The 22844-nt window shown below is 40.9% G+C and overlaps 1 protein-coding gene across 2 annotated transcripts in view; it reads left to right on the forward strand.

Moving 5' to 3' along the window:
- SEMA5A (semaphorin 5A) overlaps positions 1 to 22844 on the forward strand; it is a 555951-nt gene that overhangs the window by 259001 nt on the left and 274106 nt on the right. For both annotated transcript variants that reach the window (XM_018065613.1, XM_018065612.1), the window contains one exon: positions 8707 to 8752. In XM_018065613.1, coding sequence (XP_017921102.1) covers positions 8707 to 8752 — 46 coding nt within the window. The remainder of the gene's footprint in view (positions 1 to 8706; positions 8753 to 22844) is intronic.

The following is a 22844-nucleotide window of genomic DNA, read 5'->3' on the forward strand; positions in this document are numbered from 1 at the left end:
TGTCAGCCTCTGTGCCAGTGGAATATTGACAACAGTTAGGATGGAATCGTGCACTAATGGGAAATCACAGAACAGATGAAGCCGACTCAGGTACAGGTGAGACTAGCTTCACTCTCAGATTTACCCAAATGGTCCCAGTTTATGTGCAATGGGTATTTTGTTTTCAGATTGTTTCATCATCAGTAGTGGTCTAAACTTTAATAAACAACAAACATGGGGGCACTAGTGGTAAAGAACCAGCCAGCCAATGCCGAAGACATAAGAGATGCTGGCTCAATCCCTGGGTCGAGATCTTCTGGAGGAGGGCATAGCAGCTCACTCCAGTCTTCTTGCCTGGAGAATCCCATGGACAAAGGAGCCTGGTGGGCTTCAGTCCATGGGGTCACACAGAGTAGGACACGACTGAAACGACTTAGCGCACACACATGTACATTTCTACCACTGTTGTTTAAACCATTTTTTCATAGATTTCCTTGCTTTTCTATAAGGAAATCAAGATTTGCTTGATTTTCTTAGTACAAAGTAATTTCTTAATTATTCAATCTTCTGCTCCTCCGTTATAAGCAAGCCTCTAACCTAAATGTTCAAAAAGAACTTGAAATTATTTCCTTTGATTTTATAACTATATTCATCGGAGACCAATTGAGTTATTCTAAGCGAATGTCATTTTAAAACACCTGTGTCTTTCATAATTAATGGAGGTCAGAGTTAAGTTATGGTGTCTCTAGATAAAATGAATCATTTAGTTAATATGCTCATGAAGGCTCAACCTTTTCTTTAATGCTGGCTGAATTTTATTACTTTACATGAAGACACAAATGAACTTCGTCTATTAAGGCCCTGGCTGCTCCCTCAGAGAATATATTGTTGTGCTTAGTGATTTGTTTCTAATAGGCCACTGGGGTATGCGATGGGAGGTGGGAATGAGTTATTCTTTCCTATAATCAGTCAGAAAGAAATACACTCTGGTCAAGAGGGAGACCGTACACTCAGATATTTAGTGGGGGAAGGATGGAGGAGCTTAAGAACTGTCAGTTTGTGTCTGTCAAATTCATTGGCTTTGTGATTTGAATTATTCAGTTTACTGGATCTGTGTATTCCTCATCTATCACTCTTAAAAGTAATACAGTTATTACATTTGAATGTGCATGTCAAATTTTATTCCATACGTTTGATAAAGAGTAAGTTCAAACCAAGGGAAGAAAATCTCATAGTTTTATTGGCTATGGCCATAAAATTGAACCTTTACAGCCTTGTTAAACCCTTGCTTTGTACTTCTGTAATGAGAGGTGGGACATGGCAATAGAGACCAGCTCCCCTAAGCTATGTAACTAAAATGCTCATAGAATTTAATCTCTTAACCTCCTGCAGCACTGCCTTCTCCCTGCAGAATGACGATATTCCTCATTACTACCTATTTACATCGAGGGGTGTTAGGAAGATTAATGAGGCCACTTAAATGCTTTGGGTTGCTCAAAACACTGCCCGAATAGAGAATCTGACCTTATGTGAAACATTTGCTTAGTATTCCCTGCTGGCTGGGAGCCAGAAGCATTATTCCTTCTTGCTGGAAAGGTTGGTAGCCTTTCTCTTGAACCTCACACACATTGTTTTCCCTTCTCTGTGTGCTCTCAGTTGCGAGATAAAGTGATTGCCTCTTCCATAAAGCCCCTGGAGAGCAGCCTCTTGCAGGGAACCATAGATCTTACTTTAGTGCCTGAGTGACCCAACATCTGGGAGTATCCATTTTTATATTCCCTTTAGAAGGTTTTCTTTCTTTTTGTAACCTTTAACTTCATAGGTCATTCACCTGAACTGTGATGGATCAAGCTGTCATAGAAGATTTCTGGTCCCTCATGTTGCTAGCTGTACTGGAATTTTTCCAACAGCAAAAAACCATACTTGGAATTATACTTGGAACCAAATAGTTTGATGAAAGTGTTTTGAGAATGGTAGAATCCACACTGTGTTTTTGTCAGAGTCAGGTTCCAGGGAGGTGATTAGGGAATTCCACACATTTTTTCATGTATATTTCATCTTTTATTATTTTTTTAAAAAATTGTTGAAAATCATGATAGATAAAGTGAATACTAAAATGTATAATACTGTGTATTTCTAATATGGAAAGGTCTAGTAAGGCATTAAATTGTCCGTGGGTTTGTGTAGACATCGTCATGTATTAAACAAATATTTGAAAACATTTGCCAACTCTTTCTCACAAAAATCAAACAAGTTAAAAAAAAAAAAAAGGCAACAAAACTGTAACCAGCCAACCAACACAAAAAGAGACCATAATTAGACTTTGAGGCTGTTTCAAATTATAGATAATTCTGATAATGCCAAATTAAAAATGTTCAAATCAACTTAGTCAACTGACTTTATGATTAACAGGTATTACATATAAGTAAACTATTGAATACATTTTCTTACCTCTTTTGTATGCTGAAATTTCATTTAAGATTGTTGAAGTATGGTATTCAGTTGCAGACAATAAAAATACACCTGAAAAATGTTAGGAATTTATTGAACTATGTCATAATAGCAATTATTTCATTAGATGGTCATATGATAATCCACCTCTGTTGCTCATGTTTTATCTCTAAAAAAGGTCACAATCTTTTAGGAATCTGTGTTAAGCATATTGACAGATTGTATAGTTTTGCTCTCCAATTTCACAAAGGATGGAACTGGGACACTCTTAAGTATGGTTAGGCAGTTTTAGGAATAATTCATGTGAAATTAAGAGGGAGAAGAGGCACCACCTAATGAGTCAGACCTGTGGGATTAACATTTTCTCTTAATGGGGAGATATATGTCCCAGGCAGATCACAGTCCCAGAGGCGAAACTCATTTACCTACAACTGAAAGCTTGTCATGAGTAGTGCCAAGACTTGAATTATCTCAGAAACATTTGTAAATGCACCTGTGGATGAACAATGATGACATGAAATGATTGTTCTGTAAGAATAATTCTTCTGTATGTGCGTGTTTGCTGTCAGTTAAATTGGAAAGAGGACACTGCATGACTGATTGGTGAGGCCGTTTGGCACAAAGGCCTTCAGTTCAGTTCAGCTCAGTCACTCAGTCGTGTCCAACTCTTTACGACCCCATGAACTGCCACATTCCAGGCCTCCCTGTCTATCACCAGCTCCTGGAGTTCACCCAAACTCATGTCCAAGGAGTTGGTGATACCATCCAGCCATCTCATCCTCTGTCATCCCCTTCTCCTCCTGCCCGCAGTCCCTCCCAGCATCAGAGTCTTTTCCAATGAGTCAACTCTTTGCATCAGGTGGCCAAAGTATTGGAGTTTCAGCTTTAGCATCAGTCCTTCCAAAGAACACCCAGGACTGATCTCCTTTAGGATGGACTAGTTGGATCTCCTTGCAGTCCAAGGGACTCTCAAGAGTCTTCTCCAACACCACAGTTCAAACGCATCAATTCTTTGGCGCTCAGCTTCTTCACAGTCCAACTCTCACATCCGTACATGACCACAGGAAAAACCATAGCCTTGACTAGAAGGCCCTTTGTTGGCAAAGTAATGTACCTGCTTTTGAATATGCTATCTAGGTTGGTCATAACTTTCCTTCCAAGGAGTAAGAGTTTTTTAATTTCATGGCTGCAATCACCATCTGCAGTGATTTTGGAGCCCCCAAAAATAAAGTCTGACACTATTTCCACTGTTTCCCCATCTATTTCCCATGAAGTGATGGAACCAGATGCCATGATCTTCTTTTTTTGAATGTTGAGTTTTAAGCCAACTTTTTCACTCTCCTCTTTCACTTTCATCAAGAGGCTTTTTGGCTCCTCTTTACTTTCTGCCATAAGGGTGGTGTCATCTGCATATCTGAGGTTATTGATATTTCTCCCGGCAATCTTGATTCCAGCTTATGCTTCTTCCAGTCCAGCATTTCTCATGATGTACTCTGCATATAAGTTAAATAAGCTGGGTGACAATATACAGCCTTGACGTACTCCTTTCCCTATTTGGAATCAGTCTGCTGTTCCCTGTCCAGTTTTAACCGTTGCTACCTGACCTGCATATAGGTTTCTCAAGAGGCAGGTTAGGTGGTCTGGTATTCCCATCTCTTTCAGAATTTTCCACAGTTTATTGTGATCCACACTGTCAAAGACTTTGGCATAGTCGATAAAGCAGAAATAGATGTTTTTCTGGAGGGACAGCAAAGTGAGGAGACCTTTTTCTAATCACAGGTGTTTCTCTGAATCCTAATAACCTTGGATAAACCACACTGCACCCCTTACTTTGCAGAAATGTCCAGAAAAAAATGGAGGAGTCATATATTCTCTAATGATAACCTAGCTCCATCATTCTCCATCATTTTTTTTTTAAGGTCAAAACTTGAGAATGGGTTAAAAAAATCGCTACCTTGCATCTTGTAACCCAGAAAATATCAAAGGAAAAGTTCAGATTTTTGGTGCTTTACTTCATTAAGGTTTGAGACATGGTGATACTAATGATGGTGATGGTATCTCATAATTACTGAGCTGTCTTTCCTAGTAAGCCTGCTCCTCTTCTCTGTCCTGTGTTTTCACCTGTGCCATACTTGATTACTGATGAGATGCTTGTGAGGGCAACATAGTTCTCAGTTATCTCGGAAAGGAAGAGTAAATGGTTGAAATCCACTGGTAAGCCCCTTAAACGCTGTTGAGACCTGCAGCAGATGTGGCCAGTGGAGCTGGATTTGACTGCAGAGATGTAGACTGAGAGTGTGCCAGGCTTGTCATTGTCAATCAATGTCTTCCTACCTTGGTCCATTTGAGCTGCTATTATGAAACACCGCAGACTGGGTAGCTTATAAATAACAGAGATTTATGTCTTACAGTTCTGGGGGTTGGCCGTCCAAGATCAGTATACCAGCCTTGTGGGATCTTGTAAGGGTCCTCTTTTAGTTTGCAGACAGCTGACTTTTCACTGTGTCCTCACATGGTGGAAGGGGGAGGGAGCTCTCTGGAGCCTCTTTGGTCAGGGCACTAATCCCATCCATGAAGGCCCCACCCTCATGACCAAATCACCCCACCTCTTAGTACCATCACCTTTGAGGGTTGGATTTCAACGTATAAATTTTGGGGAGACACAGACATTCATACCATAACATTTCCCTCATGAACAACACCTGAAATGGCACTCGGGATTTTCAGAGAGAGTGCTCACACCTCCTTCAATCCTCACCACAACGAGAAAGATGACTTTGAACTTTACTGTCCAGTTTTCCTATTCATAGCTCTACAGAGCATCATGGACACTACCACCCTCTTTCCTCAATGGTATGAAGCCTTCCAGCTCTTCCTTAGTGTATGAGAACTGCCTTTCTAGAAAGTTCTCAGAGATAATACTGTAGTGTGGGTGTTCATCCTTGTATGTGTTTATGTGTGTGGGACAGGGGAGGAAAAACAAAGAAACAAAGAGAGAGAGAAAGAGGTGGCCTTGCAATATTATCAAAGCTCTCAAGTAATTTATTGAGAAATAATACAAATGGTTTCTTTATTGGGAACATTTGCAGGAAAAAAAGAATTTTTTTTTCTTAAAAGAGCTGGTGAGCTTGGAAGAGTGTGACCACTGGGTCCCAGAACCATGACCAGATAAACAATGTTGTCATCTTTTCCAAAAGCCCAGTAGTGCCACCACCATCCCCCCTGACAACAATCCCATCACCTGAACACAGAGATAATCACACCTGATTATGCCTGAAACCTGCCTTTGCTGGAAGGCAGAAATGCTCTTTCCTTCTCCATCAGTTCAGTTCAGTTCAGTCGCTCAGTCGTGTCCGACTCTTTGCTACCCCATGAATTTCAGCATGCCAGGCCTCCCTGTCCATCACCAACTCCCGGAGTTCAGTCAGACTCATGTCCATTGAGTCAGTGATGCCATCCAGCCATTTCATCCTCTGTCGTCCCCTTCTCCTCCTGCCCCCAATCTCTCCCAACATCAGAGTCTTTTCCAATGAGTCAACTCTTTACATGAGGTGGCCAAAGTACTGGAGTTTCAGCTTTAGCATCATTGGAGAAAATGATGAGAATTTCAACATGTCTGGAAATGTTAATAATTTCTGTAAACTACCTAGAAGTAGTTACTGGTAATTAAGTGCTGGTCAGACACCATTCTGTTTCCCTTTGATTTAAACCTCAAAGCAGTATCAGCAAGTAGATGGGACCATTATTTCCATTTTATAGATGAAAAGTTGGAAGCATAGTATGCCCAGCTTCCCTCCCCATGTAGTTTGGTGACAGAACTTTGGCCTTTGCACAAATATCCTCGGCAAAACTGCATCCTGTAGTGGAGGGGCAGTGACTTCTGGCAACTTCCTGCATCCAGAAAGCCTGTAATGAAACCAACCTGCGGGTAGGGAACCATGGTGCTCCTAAGAGGCTGTGAGTGCGTCATGGCCAGTAATTGCCTCTGGTGCCTCTGGAAAGCCCCTCACCTGAAAGGTTTATCTCTGGGTAGGTAAGGAAGTGAAAGTAAAGTCAGTAACTCATGTCCGTGTCTTTGTGACCACATAGACTGTAGCCTCCAGGCTCCTCCATCCATGGGATTTTCCAGGCAAGAGTACTGGAGTAGGTTGCCATTTCCTTCTCCAGGGGATCTTCCTGACCCAGGGATCGAACCTGGGTCTCCCGGATTGCAGGCAGATGCTTTACCGTCTGAAACACCAGGGAAGCCCTGGGTAGGTATACATTTCTAATTTCTCCTAGAAGCACTGTTTCACATCAGGTGAGACCTTGGCAGCTCTTTGTATACGAGCCAGACTTCAGCGGTGCTTCCCTTGGCAGCCTGACTACACGCCTCCGTACCTGCACTGAATTCATCTTCCTTCCCCTGCAGGAAGATGTTTTCTATTGGAGATCTCGCCTGTCCATGGTGCTGGACTACATAGAAGTAGTCCAGCTTCCACATTCCCTCTTCAAAGGCATCCTCAGTTCTGTGTAGTAATAGCGTTAGTTGTTCAGTTGTATCCAACTCTTTGCGATCCCATGAACTGTGGTCCACCAGGATCCTCTCTCCATGGAATTCTCCAGGCATGAATACTGGAGTGGGTTGCCATTCCCTTCTCCAGAGGATCTTCCTGACCCAGGGGTTAAACCCAGGTTTCCTGCATTGCAGGCAGATTCCTCACCAGCTGAGCCACCAGGGAAGTCCTCTGTAGAGAGCTATGATTTGACTGTAAGAAAAGAGATGGGAGTGTTCCCTCAGTGGCTCTGTGGTGGAGGTGCCATGTATCATGCACTTTATTGAGCTGGCCAAAATGGAAAAACCTGAATAAATGTTTTGGCCACCTCCGTATTTCAGGGGCTGAATTGGAGGCACAGAATGGGCATAGTGAGCATGCCATTGTAGTGGTGGGAGAAGTGATTTTCAGCGTGCAGGGTGGCACCTTTCCCATGGAGGGGGCACACACTGTGAGAAGCCTGAGTGCCCCGGGGGCAAGGGCCGGCCCTCCTGAGACCACCTGGAAAGTGAACTAAGTTCCCCTCTTTCTCCAGCAGTGTCCACCTGCATGTTTCTGGAGCTGGAGCCATCCTTGTTGTTTGTGCCTGCCGTCTGCATCCCCACCATAGGGATGTTTCCTGGTTCTCTCAGGGCTGTGCCCATAGCCTGTTGTGGCTGCCCCTTGTCACCTCTTTGGGACAGCATGCTCACTTCGGACATCTGTCCCCCTCCACAAAAGAGTGAAAATCATTTACATTTGTTTCTTGCTGGTGTTGGGAGAATTGGTATTCTCTTAGTATTCTCTTACCTTGGGTTGTCCCATTATAACTGTATCCTCAGCTTCTCGGAGACCCCCTCCCTGCACGCATACGTTCTTGAGGTCTGCTCTCCACTCTGTCAATTTCTCCCTGCCATCACTGTTCACCCCTGGGCTGACTTTCCCATCCATCCGTCCCTGGGATGCTGCTTCTGCTGCCCCAGCTTCTCATCTGCATGATGTTAAGATGTTCTTTCATGACTTAAGTTGGAAACCAATCCATTGTTTCTAAATGCTACAGCAGTATGATCCAAAGCTTCATGTGGCCATATCTACATTTTTCTCCCGTGCTCTGCTGATCTCTCTTGCATATTTCATTGTTTTTTCTCTTTATTGTTGAAAGCTGATCATTTCCTGTTCTCTGATTCCCTGTTTCATGCTTAGGCAACCAGAGCTGACCCTTTCAAACCCTTGATAGCAGATAGACAAGCTCATGCTTCTGAAGTTATCGCACACAGAATCCATCCACTGAGGTAGAGAACTATAATACTCAGACCATTGATGAATTCAAAACCTGGATGTATTTTAATCATAAAACATGGTGAATACAGGTGACCTATCAGGATGAAGACTCACGAAGAGTGGTTTTGTATAGTCTTGCTGAACTTAAACTTAGTTTCAGAATTGAATACCCATGTCCTTTTGTCTGAATGGAATTCCATGAATTCAGAGAGCTAGTTAGTAATTTAGACTTACCTTAGTTCCCACCTCCTTATTCCTTAGCTTTCTCGCCAATCTCAAATGTGTGTTTCTGTTGACTTCCTAAATGTCTCTTTGAAATCTGAGTTCCAAGGAAAACTGTTACACACAGTCTTAGCAGGAGATTGCTTTGGAAGCCAAAAATTGCTGTTGCTGGTTTTTTCCTTGTTCTCATATTTTTTTATGAAGTGTAAGTTTTTTAGATCTATTAAAAATGAAACTGTTCTCTTTTTGTATTTTGTAGAAACTACCTCTTCAGGTTACAGCTGGAGGATTTGTCTCTGATCCAGGTAGGTGCAATTTATTTTTCTCGAGGTTTTGTTTTCCAACCTAATTAGCTCTGTGTTTAAGGGGGTGAAGACAGATGTACGTGAAGGTATAAATCAAGTCAGAGGAGGTGTTTCTTTTCTCATAGGGTCAGGCCACAGAACTCTGAGGTGACCTATTAGATAGGAGTCCTCTCACCTGCTTTAATTCCCAACCAGCCCTCTTCCTTCTGAGCAGCCTCATTTCCTTTCATGGAATCATCCTGACTTACTCTTTATCAAATGAGAGCTAATTCAATAGATATTTCCTCAAAGTTAGGGGGTGACCTTTCCTCCCTAGTTAATCATTGATTATTCAGTTTGATTCATCCAGCCATCATATTATCAAAATCAGCTCCCTTAGAAAAACATCTCTGTTTTTTCTTTATTATTTGCAATTAAAAAATATAACTATATGGCTTAAAACCACATATGATGAAGAATTAGTGATGATAGATTAAAATGCAGTTTACCTACTTTTGTGTGTGTGTGTGGTTTGGAGGAGGAACCTGAGATGCTTAAGCCTGAACAGTGTATATTTTAGGGGCAGATCTGAATCACAAAGACCCTTTCAGTCTTTAGCAGAGTCTCTTGGAGAAGGACAGGCTCGTGGCATAAATATCTCCTCTACCAAGATTCTGGAACTCCTCGTGAAGCACAGAATCCTTGAGCCGTATATAGTTGGGAAAAATTCTTTAACCACCCTCACGTACTAGAGTTCTAAGAAGTGATTGGCAAGAAGTTCATGTTATTTTCTTCTCTTTGTGATGCTGGTATTTGTGAACATTCAGGAAACTTTAGAGTTAGGATTTAATATGAAATTTAAGTTTTATTTACCAGTACCTTAACATAAGCCAACCCCCACAAGAAAACTAATACCAGTAAACACTTTGAAGACCCATAGAGCTGGGTTTATTATCGAGTTTCATAACTCCCAGCAACTGTGGGCTTTCTCATCTGGAGAATAGCCACAAAACAATACCCACTGTCATTGCTGGAATTAAATAAAGTAGTGTATGCACAAGAGGTAAGGCATAGTCATTTTGTAACAAATGTTAATTGCTATTGTTTTTGAAAGTGATGACAATAAATAATAACTTCTTAAATCATTTCATCACAGTGGACAATGAATCATCTCTCTACTGCAATTTGATGTATAACTAAAATCTTTGAGTTGATCATTAATGAAATTATGAATGTATTAATAAGAAATCAGAATGATCAGCAGTTGAGCCAAAATAGCATTTGATTTTAAATGATCTTTTATAAAATATGTACAATATTCAATAGATAGGGTTATTCTAATTTTGATTCTCATGGTATAATATATTATTTGGCATCTTGTATGTGTTAAAAAAGTGAAATGTGTAGATCTGTGTGTTTACAGATATATATGTTTTCATATATATATATGTTGATTTCCTAGGTTCCTAGCACCCTTGGCTAAGAAGGTCTAGAAGTATTGTCATTCCAATAGCAATGAACACACTGAATGGTATCTAGTACTTGGTTTCTAAATATAATTATCCATTAAGAAGAGACAGGGCTTCTTAGAGAAGTAACTGATTATAGAGTTTTGGCAGAGAAAGTCCCAGATAAGCCTGGAAGACTTTGTTGTTTCAGAAATTAAAGGATTATTCAAAGAATGATGAGAGCAGGTCAAAAGGATCTAAGAGCCAGCTTGATGTAGACTCATTGAAGAAATCTGGGACAGTTTGATTATTAAAATAATGATAGAATCAGGTTATAACACATTGAATTAACCAAGAGTCCATGAGGAAATACTAACATAAAAATACACGAATGAGTAAACAAATGAGACAAAGGGAATGCTTTGCCTTATTCTAAAATACCAACTAAGAAATGGTGAATGAATGATTTAATTAGGAAATTATCATTTGGCAATGACACATGAAAAACTTGATTCAGGAAAAATGATCAATGGATGCTCAATTTATGAGAGAGAGTTTGATGATGACCACAATATCTATATAGTCTCAAAGTCTTTACCTATAGAATGCTTATTAACTATAAGAGGAAAACTTGTGACTTGATGCTGAAGAAGCCTGGTCACTACTCTGATAACCAGCTAGTGAAGGTGCTTTCCCTAGTAATGGGACAAAGAGTTAGTATAAGCTTCCTGATTAGACGCACTGAAAAGGCCACAGCAAGATTTCCATATCACAGTCAAAAATTATAACCAGTTTCATCATGAGGAACCATCACACAAATCAAACATGAAGTCCATTCTACAGAATACTGATCTCTACTCTTCAAAAATCACCATCACCAAAGGCACAACGACCAAAGGCACAACAAGTAAGAAGAGCTATGCCATCCTAAAGAGAAAAAATACATATGTCACGCAAATGAAACACTTGATTAAAATTGCATCTTGGAGCAGGAAATAAGTTTTTTCTTGCTATAAAGGACAGTACTGGGACAACTGGTGAAATTTTAATGTCTGGGTAGAAGATAGTAGGAATGTATTAATATTAATGTCCTGACTTTAATAACTGTAATGTGGTTATGAAGGAGAATGTCTTTGTTCTTTGGACAAACCTTCTGAGATAAGTAAGGGTGAAGTTTCATTTCTGAAACTTATTCTGATTTTAAAAATTACTGCATGTGTATGTATGCATGTCCAACTCTTCTGTGACCCCAAGGACTGAAGTCCGCCAAGTTCCTCTGCCCATGAGATTCTCCAGGCAAGAATACTGGAGTGGGTTGCCATTGCCTCCTCCACGGGAATCTTCCCCACCCAGGAATTGAACCCACGTCTCCTGCATTGGCAGGAAGATTCTCTGCCACTGAGTTGCCACGGAAGCATAGACATAGTACATATACATGTATGTGTTTATGTCTGTATATGTTCACACACACATGCATGCATGTAGAGAAAAAGAATCATAAAACAAACGTGATAAAATATCAATGGGTAAGCTCTAGAAATCTCAGCGAAGGATTTATGAGGGTCCATTGGGCATTTCTTACCAAAAAAATCCATATAACTTTGAAAGAAATAATGCAAAAAATAAGGAGACGCGTTTGTCGTTACCGTGTGTATGATGTTATTTTAGGGACAGGGGAACTAACTGTACTTTCCCCATTGTTGCTTCTCATTGTCATGACTGACTTTTGGTAGAAATCAGGTTGAGGTTATTGATGAAATAAGCGTTCTTATAGAGAGAGGTTTGAAAACTCATCAGCATCACCACCTGGCAAGAGAGAGCACGGTCTGCTGACACAGGGTCCAGAAGGAAGGCAGGGACTTCCTTTGTGGAGGCTTTGACAACACAGCCCTCATCACAGATGTCAGATGTGGCGATGTGATCAGTACGCACAGTGTGACCCTCCTCTGCCACATTTTGTGGGTATATATGGTGCTCAGCTTACTGCAGCTTGGAGACTTCTCTCGAAATTCTTCACACAGACTTTTTTTCTTACACGTCTGCAGTTAAGTTGTCCTTTTGATTCCTATGAATATTTTATTTCAACTTAAATGACTTTTTCAAAGGGTAACAGTGGGCTTCCCTGGGTGGCTCAGTGGTGGAGAATCCACCTGCCAATGCAGGAGGCATGGGTTGGATCCCTGGGTTGAAAGATCCTCTGGAGAAGGAAATGACAACTCATTCCAGTTTCTTGCCTGGAGAATCCCATGGACAGAGGAGCCTGGTGGGTTACAGTCCATGGGCTTGCAAAGAGTTGGAGATAACTGAGCGACTAAAAAACAACAAGGGTAACAAAAAAAGACTTGGCATGCTGATGAAGAAAGAGCTATAGTGCCCAGCAGAGACATAATGTGATCCTCATGGGCAGTTTAAGGAACTGAACTGAACTGAACTGAACTGAAGGTTATCTGATGGTCACATTGAAACAAGTAATATGAAGCATTATTTTTAATTGAGGTATAGTTGTAGAATATATGTCAAGTGAACAACATATTGAATCACAACTCATAATTTTTAAGGTTATATTCCATTTATAGTTATTATAAAATGTTGAATATATTACCTGTGTTGTACAATATATCTTTGTAGCTTATTTATTTTAATCATAGTAGTTGGTACCTCTTAATCCCCTTGAGGGGAAATTATTTTTAATAATATATTTTACTTAACTCATTATATCCCAAATATTAACATTTGAACATGCAGTGATTACAAAAAATAATAAGCTACATTTCTTGATTTTAATTGTATTAAGTCTTCAAAATCTGGTATGTGTTTCACTCCTAGAGAATATATGGATTTGAAATAGCCACCATTCAAGAGTAGAAAAGCTCTTTCTGCCCAGTTGGACTGTGCCCTTTGAGATCATGAGGAGCAGTAGCATTTATGACCTCCACGCCTTCAGTTATGTTGTAGAAATAGTATTTCCTCCTGGGACCACCTGGATCAATTGAGTATTTTAGGCTATAAATTTTATCCTTTCCTCTCTCTTCATAGATAGAAAATAATTGCTTAAACGTGAGAAAATGATGGAACAGAGCCCAGAAAGGAAAAGCAATTAGCAAAAACAGTGGAGAGAATCAGGGCTAAGAATCAGTGACATTCATTATTTAACACTAGACAAAGCTTCATTTGATCTGGCCCCTCCCTGCCTGACAGGAGGGTCCACTTCCAGTTGGCAGATGTCTTGGGATACTTCCTTGGGTTTTGGAATGACAAGTTGCTCAAAACTTCCCAGACCGGGGGCCACTCCCCAACTCTCAGCATCTACTCAGGTCCTCTTTCTCACGAACAATTTTAATCCCATTCTCTTCTCGATCTAGAAGATGCCAACTCTTGGGTCTCACTTTAATTGTCACCTCTTTGTAACCCACCTTGAGTCTATTTGGGCTGATGCTCCTGGAATGTGTTTCATAACCTCAGCTTTTATTCTTGATGATTTCCTCTTGTCTCAGATTGAAATTATCTCTGTGTTCTGTGGAGTGTTTGATTTCTTTGTGTCTTCAGGATTCTATGAAAATCGATCATTGTATGTAGTCATCTGGCAGGTGATAGACTGGAGACAAACGTCTGTGAAAGTCTGCATCCCTTGATACTTAATAATACATTCACTCTGCAGCTTGTTAAGACCTTATCATTAGCGGGGCATGGGTGAACTTCATATTTTTGTCCTTAAATTCAAGAGAAGGAAAGTAATGACATCCAGGGACTAGAGAAGTGAAGAATGCCTGCTGAAAGTCATGCTGAAATGCACGTGTGCACGCTCCCACCCTACAGGAAAATTCTAGGACAGTATAATTAATTCCTGACTCTGACCCATTCCTTTCATTTTACGTGCCAGCCACCTGGCTGCTCCATCTTACTCTGCACTCTTCTTCTTCCCCAGATTCTTCTGCTTAAACGCTGTTTTCGGATCAGTAATGAGAAAACAGACATTGAACAAGGTTCCTTTCTTGAATTTCTATCTTGTGATTTTCACAGAGTTCCAGAGCCTCCCCCTGAATTCCTGATCCCTGAATTCAATGCTCTCATGAGTGTTCTGCAGCCAGCAGTTTCCAGCCCCACCCCGCCCCCCCCCACCACCACCACAGGAGCACTGTGAACACCCTAGTGCATCTCCCAATCTCCCCTTCCCCACATCAAGGCGGTCCACACACAGTGACTTGCTGGTCCCAGTACAGTGACGTGACGGTCCCAACTTCCATTGTTTAATGAGGGCTCCAGCTCTTGTTCCTGCCCAAGGGGTGAGGGATGGGTTGAAGATGCAGTGCTGGTACATTCACAGAAGTCAGAGCCTGCTATCCAACCATCATGGTTGGGCTTCATGGTTCAGCTTGTGGAAATGCGTGGAAATCCACAAGTGAGAAAAATGGACTTTTGTGAAGTGGCTTTAGGATGAGAGAATGAACTGTGAGGTTAGGCTGCCTAATAAGCCTGATCCTGACCGCAGTCTGGAACCGGCACCAGCAGAACCCTGAATCAGAGTTCTTTTCCCCCTTTTCTCCCAAACAAAGTCAGGACAGCACTAGTGGAGTTTCTAAAGCAGCCAAAATTTGAGCAAGGATTGGGTTGGGACTCGATTACTATTACTCCCAGTGAACATAATCTGTCTGAGGTAAATCTCTTAGCATCACTGCAAAAATATTCACCTATAAATATGCCATGAGCTAGAATGGCTCTATCTGGAATATTTGTTGTGATTTTCAAATATGCATACCTTAAAGTATCAAAGTGAAAGACCCAGAGGAAACAAAACCTGTTTTTCATCAATGACCGGAGAATCAGATATTCATGTGACATCATTTATAAGGCATCTTTCTGCCAGCAGCCTGTGATAAATCTCCTTGCAGCTCACCGTGTGCTAAAATGTAGCCTTCACATCTTGGAAACCAGTCATTTTCAGGCACAGGGATAGAGGGCATGGAATTTCGCATCAGGCGTCTCTCCTACTTCTTGTCATAATAACAGATCCAACTCTTCAGCATCAGTTTTTATTTCTTGCCTTGATCACAGCAGTTATTTTCTAAGAACAAAGCTTTCTGGAAAATGTAAAAACACAGCTGGCCTCAAGAGGAATTGACAGCGTTTGCCCATCTGGGGTTGTGCCTGGGATGGCCCGAGGTAGACGTGCGTTGAGCAACCTCCTACGAACACTGAGAGACCGCAGCTCGTTTAACCTCGATATCTTCTTAACGTACTTTGGGGAAATAGCTCAAAATCCATTTTTGTATTGCTTTGTTACCGAGGGAAAGGAATTCACAGCCTGTTTCTCACTCACAACTGCTGGAATAAGCAGAAAAAATTGAAATCTGTGCTCCAATTTGCCACCTGCCTCGCTCTGGTTTCTAAATTGAAAACTGTTAAGTTTCTGACGACCTGGTCAATATTGGTAGAGAATTCGCTCCAAAGTTAAGGTAAATGTTAACTTTGTTTCTTGTATATTTAGGTTTGGGGAATTGCATTTCAAGTCTAGTCAATTTCTAAGCCAGTATTTCTCCATTAGGGGCAGTTTTACCTGCTGGGAACATCAGGTTGTCACCACTGGAGGGGAAAGTGACAGTGGCATCTAGTGGGTTAAGACCAGAGATGCTGTTAGGCTTTCTGCAGTGCCCAGGACAGCCCGTCGCTGCTCAGCCAATGATTCTCTGGCTCTAACTGCCAATAGCACCAAGGTTGAGAAACCCTAGGTTAAGTGATCACTGCCTTGGCTTCTGTGTGTTTTGAGGAAGCCGCTTTTCAAGTCTGCAGTGTCAACATTATTGGATTAAATCTAGAAGATCAATGCTTGGGAATGTTCCTCTTTAGAGTCTTTCATATATTTAACCAAACACATGCATGAGCCCTTAGTGGCATTTCTAAAGAAGCTGCTGGGATTCTTGAGTTTAAATTGCTTCCTTTTATTAATAATGAAATTAACTTTAAAAACAAATTGAGTCCATTTATAATATCCAAACCCTCTCTGATGGGTCATAACAATTTGATACAACTTCCCTCTGTTGGAATTCCTCTGTATGATTTAAAGAATGATGTTTTAATTAATAATTTAGAATAACTATTCAAGTAAGAGATTCACATTGATTAATGTTTTCAGTCTTGTCTTATATTTGTATTGTATAAGGGAAGACTGGTCTCCCGTGTGGTCCTTAAAAATCGTGATTCTAAATTTTCTTTCTTTTCTGCCTTTCTTTGTAAAATATGTCCTTGAAATCATACTGTTGTAGAAGTGACTGGGATTTTAGAGATTAAAGAGCTTAGAGATCTTTAGGATAAATTTTGAGGGCTCTGAAAATGAAGGCTTGCCGAGAGTGGTTAGGGTTTTATGGGAACATGGCCATGCCCATTTATTTGCATTTTCCGGCTCATGATTATCCTTAATAAATCTTATTGACGCGCAAACACACCCACTCCTTTGGATGTTTTCTATGTCCGCTAGATCAAGCAGGTTGACCAGTTGTATCAGGTACCGTCTAGGCTACAAAGTTAAAGTATTCATTGTCTGACCCATTGAAGAGGTTTGTCACCTGTTACGGTACCTAACAGGTGGTACAGATGAAGAGCTCCGTTAAATGCTTCCTGAATGGGTGAGTGAACACAGTATGATGTGCTGTAGTTTTTTGTTTCTGCCTTTTTTTTTTTCCCCCCGGACATTGTGTAGTTGATGTGTTTATTTCGACTCCTTGGCCAGTCATTTTCACGGTCCTCCCTAGGCTGTGACCCATAGGTTGGCAACCTACAGTGTCTCCGTTTGGCCCCAGACTCTTGTCCTTTCCTTCCACTCTGTTGGTAAATGTTTCGCATCTAGAGCTGTTTCATCCGCCCATTTGTCCAAACACTTTACTCTCCTTTTCTCATAAGTTCCTGGAGGATTTAAAGTTTCTGGTGTATATTTTGTATAAAGTGAAATGAAAGTCCCTGAGTTGTGTCTGACTGTCTGTGACCCCATGGAATTCTCTAGAATACTGGAGTGGGTAGCCTTTACCTTCTCCAGGAATCTTCCCAACCCAGGGATCAAACCGAGGTCTTTCGCATTGCAGGCAGATTCTCTACCAGTCGATGAGGACTAAGATTTCACTAGTTTCACAGAAAAGAGTCGCATTGAGTTCATGCTATTAATAAACAGCCCTTCATTCCTAGTGTATAAGCACATATCAGAAGTTTCTTACTCACATGATGACTGTCCAGGGCAGCAGCTGTGGGGACTCTGTTCTCTGCTGCCATCCAGGAGCCCAGGGGGTTCTGCTTGGGGTGCCTCCAGGGCAGCATGGAAGAAAGGGTGGAGGATGGGGCAGAGAAGATCTGCATGGGCCATGCCAGGAAGTGGCATGCCCCCTTCTGCCCAGTGGCCACTAGGTCACACAGCCTCAACCAACTGAAAACAGGCTAGGATTATAATTTGTCCTTGTACCCAGAAAGAAGCCAAAAACTGCGACCTTCACACATCGCCAGGCATTAGCATTTTCTCTCAGAAGGTGCTAGGAAAACAAGATTAGCACCTAGGGCGGTGCTTCACAGACTGCTGTCTGCCCCTGCCCCCGACCATTCCAGCCATTCTGATTTTCTACTGTACACACAGATTTATCCACGCCGCCAACATTTCTGTAAGTAACAAAGCAGGGATATGTTGAACCAACCACTTAACCTATTCAGACCTCAATTTTCTTGACGGTGCATTTGGAGAGGAGAGCTGGGGAGAAGAGCAGGCTGGATCGTCCCTGCAGCCCTTTCAGCATTAAAATCTTAACGTGTGCCATCCTGGTGCTGACTCTTCCTTCTGTCACTGCTTAAATGAGTCCTGGATTCCTCCTTCTTTAAGGAAAACTTGCCCTGTAATGGGAAACCTGGCACTGTTCTTATTCGATGTAACTTTAATGACTTAATGTCATGAGTTAATGAGGATAACCACAGCAGCAGGAATAGCAGACCATGTTTTCTGTGCCCTTCCTCCGTACTCTGCTGTTCACATGCATCATCAGCTCAGTTTTGTTTTCCCAGTAGCACTAAGGAGTAGTAGCTATTATTTTCAGTATTTTGCAGAGGGGGAGTTGAATCTTGGCGAGTTTATGTGATTTAGCTAGGATGACCCAGCTGGTATATACCAGAACTATCGTTTGGATCTGGGTACATTAGGTTCCAGGCTTCCGAGGTAGCTCAGTAGATAAAGAACCCGTCAGCAGTTCAAGAGTTGTAGGGAACGTGGGTTCAATCCCTGGGTCAGGAAGATCCTCTGGAGGAGGGCATGGCAACCCACTCCAGTATTTTTGCCTGGAGAATTCCATGGACAGAGGAGCCTGGTGGGCTACAGTCCATGGGGTCCCAGAGTTGGACACAAGTGAAGTGACTGAGCATGCATGCCTGCGCATTGGGTCCCAGATGACAGTCTCTTAATCACTAAAACACTATTGTACTCATTACAATGTGAGTAACGTTGCACCACCTGTGGTTGACCGCTGGCCTACAGTAGACATAACTGTTCATTTATAGTTATAATTTTTCGTGGATTTAAGCAGAGTTCCCTGAAAGTCTGACACAAGGATCCATGTGCCTGTGCTTTACTGAGGTTATGTTCTCAGTACGTGGAGGGATGAGGTATATGGCAGATAAAGAGACAAGACCAGCCTTTGCTCTCAGCTGGGGTCCAGCATCAGCCTGATTCCAGGGGAATTCCAAAGTATGGATGGAATCTCAGTAGGTCCCCTTTGAAGCAAGGGTTTGATGATTTATGCAACTGCCACCTTGTCCTTCAGTCTTTAGCAACAGGTTTTTGAGTTGGGTGGGGGGCTGGGGGTGGTTGTGACTCTCCTGGCAGAGTGGCTCTCATCAGCCAAAAGCAGTTCTCCAGAGATGGGGGCAGCCTGAGTCTGAAGCTGTCAACACTGCCAGCAGCCGGAGGAAGGTTCTCTGGCCTGTGAGGAGAGCTGGATGGGGTGCCAGAGCACTCAGTGTAGAATGCATCACTCGGTATTTTATGTGTCTCACTTCAGCTTCTGATGTTCTAGATCCTGACTATACCGACACTGGTCTCCATCACCAAGGAAGCAAAATTTTTTTATATCCCTGGAAACAATGTAGTACATACTTGATTACTGAATGCATTCTGTTGTGTTGTACAGGCCGTGATTTTTAATAATTCCCATATCCACTTCCAAATTTATGTTTCACTTGCAGCCTCAAAAACTAAATTGAAGATGCTTGAATATTTTTCTTAGTCATGTGGGTTATTTAGTTTCATGAAAGGAGGTCAGGAAGTTTATGTAAGTCAATAGCAAACACTGTCTGACGATCACAGGCTGCAGACAAATGGATGGGCCCATTTCGTTCATCTAAAATGCATTTCTATTTCTGTTTCAGAAGTGGCCCCAGTACCTGACATGGCTATTGAATGAGGAGCATGTTCAGACTTCTCTGATCTGCTTTCTTTTTCCTTATTTTGAGTGTCTCTCCCAAAAAGCTGACCCAAACAGATAAACTAATGTACCAGGACAAGCCTTTGTTTCAAATTTAAGTAATGAGTTTTTATTTAGGTGAGAGATTATGCATTCTGGAAGCTGACGTCTCTTAGTTTCCTAGGAGCCAAAAAAAAAAAAATAGCAAGGGAGAATGATAGATGAAAAAATGTGTCACTTTGGCCTACCATTTTCTGGATTGAATGGACTCAAATTCTTGGTGATTCTTTCACATGTGAGCTATCTGTCATCCTGAATTTGTTCAGTAACTGGGCTGAAGTTGAGAAAGTAGCTGTGGCCTGAGCTGTAATGGGCTCTACCTTGATTTAATAGATGCCCATCAAACTCTGCTTCTGCTGCCCTCACAGAGGTAACATTTTAGAGTCTATATAATACTTCTTCATTAGGTTACAATATCTAATCTATTTGCAGCATTTCTTACTAACCTGGAGGCTACTCATTCTCTTTCAAAGTACAGAATATGACATCCGTTAAGATTTTATGTGGGCTGATTGTACAGTTTAATGCTTGAGGTTCAACCCTATTGAACCCTATTCATGTTTTGGGAGCAATCACTCATTGATTACATGTTTTCCAGAAGGGAGAGAGGCAAGTTGCCCTATTATAATTCCTATTAGAAGCAGTCTATTTAATGAGAAAATGAGTATAACTATGTATGGAATATGTTAATACTCACAGGGCAAAGATCTTGTAAAGTTTTTTGCTGAAAAATCTTAATTATCATTTTAATAAAGGAATATTGAACTCAAGAGTAGTCTCAAAGTATAGCCACCCATTTCTGGTTTAAGAAGGTAGAGAGAACCCATGTAGTGATCTTCCATCCTTCAAAACATAGCATTTAAATGAAATTAAAAGTACATAAATTCGTAAATTCAAAGAATTCTAGAAATACAAGCTTTTTTTGAGAAACAAAATTTTAGAAATTTGAAAAAATATAAGAACAGAGAAAACTGCAGTATAAAACATGATAAAAACTAATTACTTCAGATGAATTGGTAATAGTCCAAGGTATATAAGATATTAAAGAAATTGCAAATATTATAAAGAGTGAGAATCAAGAAAATATTGTAGCTATTCAGTGAGAAATAAGACTGAACACTCAGGATCATTTCAGGCCTTTTCTGACATATGACTTTGAGAATGTAAGATGTATATTTTTAATGTTACAAGCCCACAAGAACTAGAAAATGAGAGCCTCTGGTAGATGACTACTGCTTGGAAAGACAAGCCAACAGATATTTTAGCAAAGAGAAGTATAGTCACAAATGAAAGACCTAACAGACCAAATGGACTTTAAAATAAAGACTATTACAAAAGACAAAGAAGGACACTACATTATGATCAAGGGGTCAATCCAAGAAAAAGGTATAACAAATGCAAATATATATGTACCCAGTATAGGAGCACCATGATATACAAGGCACATGTTAGCGAACGTGAAAGGAGAAGTCGACAGTTAACACAATTAACACAATAATAGTGGGGGACTTTAACATCCCACTTACATCAGTGGACAGATCATTTAGACAGAAGATCAATAGAAAGCATAGACCTTAAATGGCACATTAGACTGCTGCTGCTAAGTCACTTCAGTCGTGTCTGACTCTGTGCGACCCCATAGACGGCAGCCCACCAGGGCTCCCCCATCCCTGGGATTCTCTAGGCAAGAATATTGGAGTGGGTTGCCATTTCCTTCTCCAATGCATGAAAGTGAAAAGTGAAAGTGAAGTCGCTCAGTCGTGTCCGACTGTTAGCGACCCCATGGACTGCAGCCTACCAGGCTCCTCCATCCATGGGATTTTCCAGGCAAGAGTGCTGGAGTGGGGTGCCATTGCCTTCTCCAGCACATTAGACTAGATAGACTTAATTGATACTTATAGAGCGTTCCATCTAAAAGCAGAAGAATACTCATTCTTTTCAAGTGCATATGGAACATTCTCCAGGATGGATCACATGCTGGGCCTCAGTAAATTTAAGAAAATTGAAATCACATCAAACTTCTTTTTTGACCACATTGCTATAGGATACAAATCAACCACACACACACACACACACACACACACACACACACACACACACACACGCACACACACGCGCACACACAAAGCTGCAGACAATACAAATATGAAGTCTACACAGTACGCTACTTAACAAGCAATGGGTCACTGAAGAACAGGTTATAAGATCAAACCTCTCATGAATAGGATTAGTCACCTTATAAATGAGACCCCAGAGAGATCCCTTTCCTGTTCTATCATGTGAGGTTACAAAGCCATCTATGAATCAGGAATCGTGCCTTCACTGAACACCTAATCTGCGAGCATCTTAATCTTGGACTTCTCAGCTCGTAGAACTGTGAGAAATAAATTTCCGTCCTTTATAAGCACCCAGTCATTGGTATTTTGTTATACTAGTCCAAACTAAGAAAAGAGGTAACCATTGTTACCTCCATGAAGAATATAATAGTTTTGAGAAGTATCTCTTATTCTAGGGCACGTCTGTGAATGTGTGTGAGTACACATCTGTGATACTGTCATAGTCATGAATATGTAAACACTGAGTATCAAAGCAGAATTATAATAAATCCATAATGAGAAAGTGGGGATGGAAGGATGTGTGTGTGTAGATGGGGGAGAGGAATAAGTTGAGAAAAAAAGGCACTCAATGATATTTTTAGCTGAAGTAATCAAAACAGCAGTGAAACCATATTATTTTGAGATTTGGAGATAAAAGCCAAAATAGACCAGTGAAGCAGCTGGAAGTTCTTCTGTAGAACAAATAGTTTATCAACCACAAAACAGAGGGCTTTCTTCAGTATTCTGTGCTAAGCCTTGTGGATGTCTTTATAAATTAAGTACTTGTTCAACTTTAGTTTTAAAAAAATAACATAAGGAAAGATACTCTATCCATAAAGCATGAAAAGGTTGCCATGGAAAAGTGAAAACCATTGTCAAGAAAGAATTCATAGAATTAAAAATATAATGTCTCATATAGACAGTTCATCAAAAATATACAAAAATTTCCATAAAAATGCCTTTAAGAAGAAAGTAGGTATTTTTATCTAAGTCACAAGATTAATAACAGTTGGAAAGTAGTTAATTGTATGATGATTGTTTTTATCAAAAGGAAAAGCAGAAATGCTATTTACAATTTGATAGGAAA

The sequence above is a fragment of the Capra hircus genome, chromosome 20 (assembly GCF_001704415.2).
Source record: "Capra hircus breed San Clemente chromosome 20, ASM170441v1, whole genome shotgun sequence".
In the NCBI taxonomy this organism is placed as follows: Eukaryota; Metazoa; Chordata; class Mammalia; order Artiodactyla; family Bovidae; genus Capra; species Capra hircus.